At 29.8% G+C, this 9,888-nt stretch overlaps 1 protein-coding gene across 1 annotated transcript; it reads right to left on the reverse strand.

The window, feature by feature from the left end:
• Nucleotides 1-860: 860 nt before the first annotated feature.
• LOC123015269 (thyrostimulin beta-5 subunit) lies at nt 861-7,587 on the reverse strand. Its single transcript, XM_044414912.1, has 3 exons — nt 7,549-7,587; nt 3,816-4,068; nt 861-1,401 (listed from the first exon to the last, which is right to left on the reverse strand). The coding sequence occupies exons 2-3, from the start codon at nt 4,032-4,034 to the stop codon at nt 1,153-1,155; spliced, it is 468 nt and encodes a 155-aa protein (XP_044270847.1). The 5' UTR covers nt 4,035-4,068; nt 7,549-7,587; the 3' UTR covers nt 861-1,152.
• Between the last annotated feature and the right edge of the window lie 2,301 nt (nt 7,588-9,888).

Below are 9,888 nucleotides of genomic sequence, written 5' to 3' on the forward strand. Positions count from 1 at the left end.
ATACATTTAATTTTGCCTACGACAGAGCAAGAAAAACTTTAAAACTAACAATTTGTCTTGCTATGCCAGTTTTGTCATTAAAGAGGTAAAATTTTTACTTCCCTGAGAAATTATATACCTACAGAGTGATGATATAGTTCAAAATTCATACCCCCGCTATTCAGCATTTTTTTGAAATGCTTTTTATGGCTTTTAGTGCCTTTTTAAGATGGACCTATTCGAGTATTTTTCGAAAAAAAAATGCAGAATGGCGGAGCTATGAATTTTGTGCAGGACTTTATTATCTCTGTGTAGATTTTTATTGTAATTTTAACAGATATGGGAGGTAAAATATTTACCTTTTTGGGAGGTTCTTGCTGTTAGGGTGGAAAAACTTACTTTCTGTTAAGATCGTAGGAAATAACAATTTAAATACCCATTTAAAATATTGTTTATTCTTTTGATGATTAATATGGGGAGAAAAAATTATACGATATTACATTTTTTTATTTTTGTTGCTTATCTTGCTTTTGTAATGAAAAGATTTTTGAGCTCATTTCGCTTACCTTTCTAAATAGCTTTATAATTTTTATCATTGTTAGGTAAATAAATATGTTTCATTACAAGTCACTTAGCTTGCCAGGGTTTTCATAAAATGAACCTAATAAAATTTAAATTTGTGCAAATATCTGGAGCATTATTAAAAATGTGTTGGCGGCTTCTTTGTTGCTTTCTCATCCTTTAATCCCCTTATTTTTTGTGAAAAAAGGGAACCAAATAATATAAAGAGTTGCTCGAGAATACTTCAAATAATTTATTGATTGAAACTTAAATAATTATAATAGCATTTACTTACAATATAATACTGACTGAGTCCGAACACTGAGAAATGTACATATAGACAGTTTTGCAATAAATAAATAAATATTATTTTTATGTAACTCATTATAAAAATAGAGACTCATAATTTATTCATTGAGTTTACCTATGATTGTTAATATACAAGCAGTCAGAATAATTATTTTTAGTTGCAAAAATCTGGATCCAGCCTAATCCAGTCATTGAAATTAACATAAATTAATAACAATAATTGCATAATGTAGAGAATTTAAACACAAGTCGTAATTTCGCGTTCTTTTCGACGTCTTGTATATTAATTACACCGTTTTGAAATTAATTAATTCTGAAACCAAGAGACGCCGGATGGGAACGTTGCGGTCTATATCTTAAACCTTCACAACTGGTGTCTGAGGAAGAACACTGTTGGCATTTACATCCTGCAGCTTCCAAATACTCGTATCTGGCAGCCGAAGGATTAGCGCCTTCTTCGCAATGTCTTAGTGTTACGACTGAGCGATTACGGCCGTAATGTACGCACACGGGATGGTTCGACTTTTTGTACGGGAATCTCCAATCCGATATCTAGAAAAGAGTTAATCTTCAAAAAGTTGAGGAAACGAAAAATTATTATTATTCGGGACAAAAATCTGATACTGCTACAGGTCATAAAACATACATAAAACTCGCGCCCCAGAGAAAAATGCCATATTACCTTATATACCAGGAACATGGAAAAAATGTTTAAAAAATTTTATCTATAAAAATTTTGAGGTTATGAGAGTTTAAATTTTTCACTTTGACTATATTTATTTTTGTTGAAAAAATAATTTTCCAAGTTTTTTCCTACACGCTATTAGAACAGGAAACAAGGAAGCTGTATCCTAAATTGCAACTTTGTTCAATGTTATTTGTGACTTTTATTGGCAAAATTTTTGTACTTTTACTCAATAATTGTAAAAAAACATATACAAGATTATCAGTATTATTAAATAGACATAAAAAAATGTCAAATGTCAAAATTAAATATCAAAATTTTTTGACAGTTAGAATTTTTTAACATTTTTTTCCATGTTCCTGGTATTTTATCTTACTTGAAATTTTTCTCTGGGGCGCTAGTTCTGGCGCATCCTATATTTCTAATAGATTAAAACTTCAATTTGGTGCTAAAAATTTTTACCGTATGTCAATGAGACCTTAAAAACCAAATTTCGAAAAAAAATTTTAATTAATTGGAATCTTTCCTACATGATAAAATTTCTTGATTTTTTCTAATGGTAACAGTGAAAATTGAATAATGTAAACATTGATAGATTTTGAGTAATGAACATTTTAATATTGATAAAACCTATCAACTTTATCATTATTCTATTTTCACAAATAACACAGAAACAAATAAAAAAAATTATATTGTAGAAAATATTCCAGTTAATTGATTTTTTTTTTCTCCAAATTTAATTTTTAAAGTCTTTCTGCCATACGCAAAAAAAATTTACAATATGAAAACATCAAATTAAAGTGTATCCTCTAACGTTTACACTATCAAAATTCTTTTTTTCTCAATTAGAAATATTTATTTTTGTGCCGGTCCTAAAACTTGGGACACCCTGTATATTTACATTAATAAAGTTAGAAATAAACGAAACTGCGAAACAATACATACAAAATTATTGGTAAATGACAAAATGTTAAACTCCTACATAAAATGTGTAATTAAACTTTATCAATCAATAACAATAAAATTGCGGCTGGGTTACTCAGTGTTTATTTTTTTCTAAAAACATATAAATTAAACAAGTATTTATTTTGATGTGAAATGCTACTAACACTGCTAATCTAAAGTCGCAATCAAATTTTTGATCAAAATAGCCCATAGTGGTGAATTTTCAAAATAAATTTGTTGAGTGCATAATTTTTAATAATACATATTTATCATGTATTGGAACCTGTTTTTTGTGGTAAACTAGAGTGCTAAAGAACTTTTGAGAGTTTCAGAAGTTAAAAACGAATTCAGAAAAAGTTATGTAGAATTCCCTAAGTAAAAAAACAGACTTGTTGACTATAATACCTATAAGCCTCGGTTGAGAAAAGTAGGAAAAAATCAGGGCAACAGTGTAAATTTATTAATGTTAATACCGGTGTTATAAAAAGTTGCTTATCAACTCGTTAGGAAATGACGTTTTGTGTAAACAACTACCGTTTTAAAATTTAATAAGTTTTTTTTGCATTTTCATGCAACTTTTAAAACCTGTTATTTATCCCTAGACGACAATGTAATACAATTGAGGATTTTATGATTAGTTGTCGCTACTTGTGTTTCTCTACGAAAAAAGCTTCGATGTAATTTCGAGTTTCCATCGAACCAGTAGGTAAATAAAATTTTCTAAAATAATTATCCGGTGTTAAGTCCAATCTTCATTCATGAAATTTCGGTGTTGCTAAAGCACGCACCGTTGCGTCGTTCTTCTGTGACCCACATTTGCAACGTTGCAAACGCTTAAAGGATTTTCACCGTAATTACGATTTTCCAATTCTCCCAACGATGGGATTAATGTACAATTAAAAAATGCATTTATTAAAAGAAAAACTGACGCGTCTACAACCGATTATTTATCGCTGTTTTGCGATTAATAGCCGCATTATACTCCCGCCAAATGTTACGTTTTATGGTTGATGGAATGGGTTGTTAAAAAGCGCAAATGGAGCGATGGCCGTTAAATCACAACAGTAATTATTAAACAATTCGAAGGCGTTTTATGCGTCATAACCGGCTGCAAATTTCGGGATAAAATCCTCTTGAGCTAAATTGAGTTTTTCGGTTATCCCTCAAAGCGTTCATTTTTTTAATCCGTCTTCTAGTTGTCCGTTTTTGGATTAGCGATGTTTGTAGAGATTTATTTACGGTCCGGTCGACAAATAATTCCGATCGTGAAGAACAAAATTCCAATTAAACCGGCGATAAATCATTGAAATAGCTAAATTGTGGAATAAATCCATACCTCATTTGAATCGCATCGCCCCCAACAGGCCATAACGGAAAGTGTGTCCCAACATTGTTTGCCGTTTTCGTCCGATTGTGTCACTCGATATGTGTACATCCTCCGGTGGCATTCGATGGTTCCGGACGCATCCAGAGGCTCTAAACCGGCCTCGATTATGCTCTGGCAATTGACTAAAGTGCTCAAACCTACGAAAATCCAAACTTGCACTCCCAACATTATCCTTCTTAAGCTTTGATGTTTTAATAATGCTCTGGAAAGATAAGAACTTTGCTCAAAATCTACGCAAAAATTAATAAGTGGCTAATCCCGGGGGTAATTGCGGAAAAATGTAATTAACTAAGTGGGGAGCATGTCTCAAACCCTCCTACGTCAATGTTGACTGATTTTTCATTCAATTGGGGAGCTGGAATAGTTAGATTCTTCTATAATAATTGCAAATTGGTTCTATAGAACAGTTTTGGAGCTTTCAGAAAGCATCAAAACCGAAATTTGTTATTCTTTTGATCGCTTTTTTATCCAGAAAACAATTTTTTGGATCAATTTTATTTAAAAATCTTATCTGATCACAAATAGCAACGGGCAATAACTCCCAAGCTTTTTAGCTTTTTAAATATGAAAATTGAATAAGTGTAGAGATATGTTTTGCACTTATTTTTAAATTGAAACAAAGATTTTCATAGAATTTTATATAAAACATTGATGAACACTAATGGAGTAATGGAGAGCTTGTCTGGGAATCTCCACAGAGTAGTAAAAGTTAGTAAGTTTAATATAAACATTTTTAGAACATACTTTAATTTACATTATCGTCAAAGTGCAAATTAAATACAGGCTGGTTCAAAGAAGGCCAACTATATATTTTAAAAGGATACCTATTTTCACTACTTGAAACAATTACAATTTTAAGGCTATTTAATTTTGACATGTAGTTTGTTTTAATTTTGGGAACTAGGGTGCTAAAATAAAATATTGTAATAGAAAAAAGGCCACTTCTTATACAGGTGATTTAGAAGTTTCACAACAACTTTCGAATGGTAATAAAAGACTTTCAGCTAAGCTTAAAAATAATTGCAAATTTTTTTCAAGCTTTAGTTTCTGAGAAAAAAACAGAACTCATAGAACTGACAGTTTCTAAATTATCATGTTGAGGCACCTTAGCTCTTTTTTTTCCGATGTTGTCGGATTTAATTTACTGTTGAATTTTTTATACCAAAAGATACAAATTCATATTTTGAACGGCCAAAAACTTAGCCCAAAAATCTAACCCTTCAAAAGCTACATCTCATGAAAAAAATCTCTAATTTTTTGTCATGGGGACTTTTGAGTCAATTTAATATTCTTTATCACCGCCCCAGAGATGGTCCGAGAGTTTTGAATCACCCTGTGTTTAAAAAACAATAAAATTTTAGAGAGAAATTTTAGAATTTACGTCAATGTTGTATTAATCCGAAATAAAGTTATTCCTAAATATGAAAATTTAGTTTTCAAATTTTGGCCAATAAAGATTTTTTTTAACAACCAATTAAACAATTTAGAATTGTTGTTATGGATATTTCATCCGAGTCTTTCACCATTTTTTTTTCTAATGGCATAGACAAAATAGACTGAAAAATAAAAAAAATGCTAAAAATCGACATAAATAGTGACACCTTATTTGTAGCATATTGTCAGTGTAATATGTAATATGTTTAGGTTTTTTGCCACCCTTTACTTAACATTTTTATTTTTTAATATTATACAATTTTTAACATTTCTCATTAATAAAGCACAAAATTAGCTAAAACCCTTGAAGAGCTGTCTTAAAGAATGTTATTGGAAAATTTGTGTTTGGATTTCTGAGAATAACTAAGAAGTGGTTCTAAAAATTCTGATCTCACGATCCTTTTGAAGGTAAAGGTACAAAAATTTTGCCAATAAAAGCCACAAATAACATTAAACAGAGATACAATTTAGGCTACAGCTTCCTTGTTTCCTCTTCTAACTGCTTGTAGCAAAAAAACTTGGAAAAGTATTTTTCCAACAGAAATAAAAAGAGTCAAAGGGCAAAATTTAAACTCTCATAATTTTTATAGATAGAATTTTTTAACATTTTTTCCATGTTCCTGGTATCTTACCTTACATAGTATTTTTCTCTTGGCGCAGCCTGTATACGTATAATAATTGTAAAATTCCCTCACATTGAATTTCCCTAAATTTACAAATATATAATTTTTAGTTTCATATCAAATGATAAAGTTTTTCTCGTTTCTCGGTGTACTATTGTAGCTGCAGCGTAATATTTCACCCTCTAGGGCAAATAATCCTGAGTTTCATTTTACCAAAAATACTAAGGAATGTCTAGAAAGTAACAAATATTACATTTATGAATCGATTTCATTGTTACGACTGATATTGGAGTAACTAAGAATTTTCATCTGGTGACAACGTGTCATCATTTCTATAGTAATTAAGCAAATTTATTTTCCGCTGGGTGGTTAGATTAATTTTAAATAATTAAATTATAAAATATGTATATGAATGGGAGTGTAAATTAACTCGTAACTTGACTGTTATAACAGCGATTAAATTACTCTCTTATCGTTAGTGTCAAGTAAATTCAGACTTTTTCTAAACTGGATAAATTATTATTTTTTTACCCTAACCTCAAACGAATATCTTATCAAACTGAATTTTTTTTAATGGAATACAAACACAAAGGCGTTATCACAGAAACATCGAGTTAATTTTTATTTTCTTTTGTAAAAATCCATCTTAGTGAAGACACATTAGAGCAAAGCAGTGATGTATGTGACAGGCCCCTCGGCACCGCTTTGTATTTTATATTTCGATAATTCGCAAAATTAATAAGAACGCTGCATAACATGCATAAATCCTTCAAATATTCACTCTCCGTAATCAAATTAGTCTATCAGCAAAATCGGATTATCATATCTGTCCATAAAAATAACTCCCAATTTGTTTGAATTTCAGAAAAATCAAACAGGATTTAATTTTAGTTGTTGATTGTAGCCGTGTTAAAAATATTGTTTTTTTTATCACAATTGCGATTTTCGGGATAGTTATTTATTAAAAGTAAACAAATCATATTGGTGCATTAAAACTAATTTAAATTGTCTCTGTAGGTGTTTCAAAGCTCTGTTATTATAAAATTATTGCTCGTTGAAATAATTTTTACCTTAATTTGGATACTAATTATTTTTAAACAACTTTATGAAAATGTTACGCAAATATTGATGTTTCTTTGTTTTGTTAAGTTTGGCTAGTGGTGATTTTGTATGGTTTACCATTCATATTTAAAAGCAGAAAGCTGTTGTGAATTATTTATATAACGTTACAAAGTTTTGAAACTTCTGAAAAAATATGAATTTAACAACCACTTAAAACAATTTACTCCCTTGTTCAGATAATCATAAAATAACCAATTTTACTATTTTTTCACTTGCAAAAACTCTCGTGAAAATTAAAGTCAACCACGCATGAATATCTTTAAATAAACCCAACAGATGATGTTTTTTTAGTAAAGTAGCAGCTCCTGTTCGTATTTTATTAGCGGTAAAATTAATGGCCTGCTCCCTAGTGGTCACCCTAATCTCATTATTATTTGAGATGGCCGTTAATTCTGTCAAAACAATTACACCAAACAAGTGAAATTATTTAATTTTTTCGTTTATTAAGTGATTGTGGCTAGGTGTGGGGCGGGGAGTGCAAGCAAAAACCACGTCGAACTCACCTGTTGTTCCGGTAAAAGAGGTGGGTTCTTCTAAGGGTGACAGTGAGACAACTTTCTGATTAATAAAAGTTGTGTACCGCGCTCATTATACACAGGAGGGCGTGTTTTAAAGGCGCAAGCGCCCCTCAGGTGCGAAAAATTGTTGCTTTTCTATTACAATAAAAATTAAAAATAGTGTTTAACGTAAGATTAGATCTTGTTAGTGGGTGTTGAATAATTTTGGTTTGTTAAAACTTTGATCAAGTTTGAAAGGTGTGTGGTGATTAGTAATTAGCAAGTTTGGATTTGATGGGGATGTTTGACCGATTTTGCAAAATGATCCGCAACAACAAATTACTTTCTTGAAATGAAATTGGTAAACCTGGCGCGAATTTCCGTTCCGGGTGATCAATACTCAGATTTTTATGCCATCGTGAAATTTAACCTACCCTTTAATGTTAAGCCTTTAACTTTTAATGAGGTGTAGGAAGCTTTTGTAACACATTGAAAAAAAATGAATTTGTAATTATAAAACAAAGGTTTGTGTCGTAAATAATGAAACTTGAAAGAATTGTGGAAATTTGGTTTTGCTGTGTCGAATCGATGCAATACAAAAGGTTGTGAGAAATTCTTTTAAGAGAATTAATTGCTTTTGCGGTTTTCTACACTTCTAATTATAATCTGAGATACGTTTAATAGTATAGTAGAACACTAGCAACAATAAATATTTACCAGACAAGAAATGAAATTATTCTCGATTAAAACGTGAAATGGTGGATGCGCCGGGCAAAAATTAACTTGCAAACTTTGTTTAAACTTTTGACACATTAACTTAATTTGATGCTTATAACATCGTTTTTAAAACATTCAAATGCGTTTCATAATGGAAACTAATATCTAATGGTTAACACATCAATCTTTCAGTTTCTTCCTACTGTTTGATATAATAGTTATTTGTACAACTTGTTTTGAAAGTCATACTTTTTTTCACGAATTTGCAGTTGATTAGCAAGGGTTCTGTCCGAGTTAATCAAGCAAATGAGTGAAAAAAGGACTTTCTAAACGAGTTGTACACAACATTTTTTTGCATTGTGATAACCTCAAGAACCCCAAAGACCAAAAAGATATCAATTTGATTAATCAAATCGTAATGTATCGCGAGCTCTTTGTAACGAACTCTATAGAAACTATAGAAATAAAACTATAGAAATCGTTCAAAAAAGTATTACTTTCTATGCGATTAATCGTGATGAAATGAAAACTTTCATAATCACTATGCAAAAAAATTATTTTCAACTACACAGTATATCTCAGAAATTACAATACAAATACTTTTTTAAAACTTATTATTACACAAAATCTAAAGTACTTAAAAGGAAAAAGTTTTAACTTTATGGCTCTAATACTTTAAAAATTTTAATATACTTTACTTTTTTTTAAAGCAGTAATAATTTTATTTTTCTTAGTTTTTGTGTATTGAATTTCAAAAAGAAATCAAATCATTCAGCTGAAAGACAAAAAGTTATATCCAAAAATGTGGGTTGTTTTATTAAAAAAATATAAGTTGGTATCTTAATTCATTTCTAAAACACCGTGTATACTTAAAATAATTTCAGGTGCGGCAGAGGTTTCGTATCTATAATTTTTGCAAAGAAATTTTTACTTACGTATTTTAACAAATAATAGACATTATCAACTCGCTGGAACATATCCTTAATTAGAAAGTAATTGCAAATTATTATTTTATTGTTTCCTTCCATTTTTTATAGTACTATAGTACAAGTTATTTATTGCTTAACAAAAAAGTTAAGTTTAGGTAGTTCTTGAGTTTTACACCAACTTTGGTAACCTGAATTTCTGTTGAACTTGAAGCTTTAACGAGATACTATAACACTCAAAGTTTATGTTTATTATCTGTTATAAAATAAATTTATATTTCCTGTTTTATAATAATATTATGTCGTATTATTCAATTCATTCTCAGCGTGATATGTGCATAGATTTGTATTCAATTTTTCTTAATGAAGAAATAATCAGGATCGTTACGACTTAATAGTTATTTATTCGACGAGTTTGAGTGTAAATGTCACCGAGTGGATTATTAAACCACGAGTTGGAATAAAACGTCCGATTTACACGAAGACGAGTTGAATACAACATTTTATTCTTCGAATTAGACTCAATAAGCCTTCAAATTGCTTTAAATCTGTTAAAATTAATCTGATGTTTCGTATTGAGAAATGCCAAACAGTTGTCAAAACTTCCTTACTTTATAACTTCAACAACAAATTTTCTAAACAGTTTTTTAGTTTTTAAGACTATATTTTAGGTTTTTGTAACAAAAATGTTCTTTTTTTACTT

The sequence above is a fragment of the Tribolium madens genome, unplaced genomic scaffold (genome assembly GCF_015345945.1).
Source record: "Tribolium madens isolate multiple individuals breed KSU strain unplaced genomic scaffold, Tmad_KSU_1.1 Scaffold_19;HRSCAF=116;Tcas5.2_LG9, whole genome shotgun sequence".
Lineage (NCBI taxonomy): Eukaryota > Metazoa > Arthropoda > Insecta > Coleoptera > Tenebrionidae > Tribolium > Tribolium madens.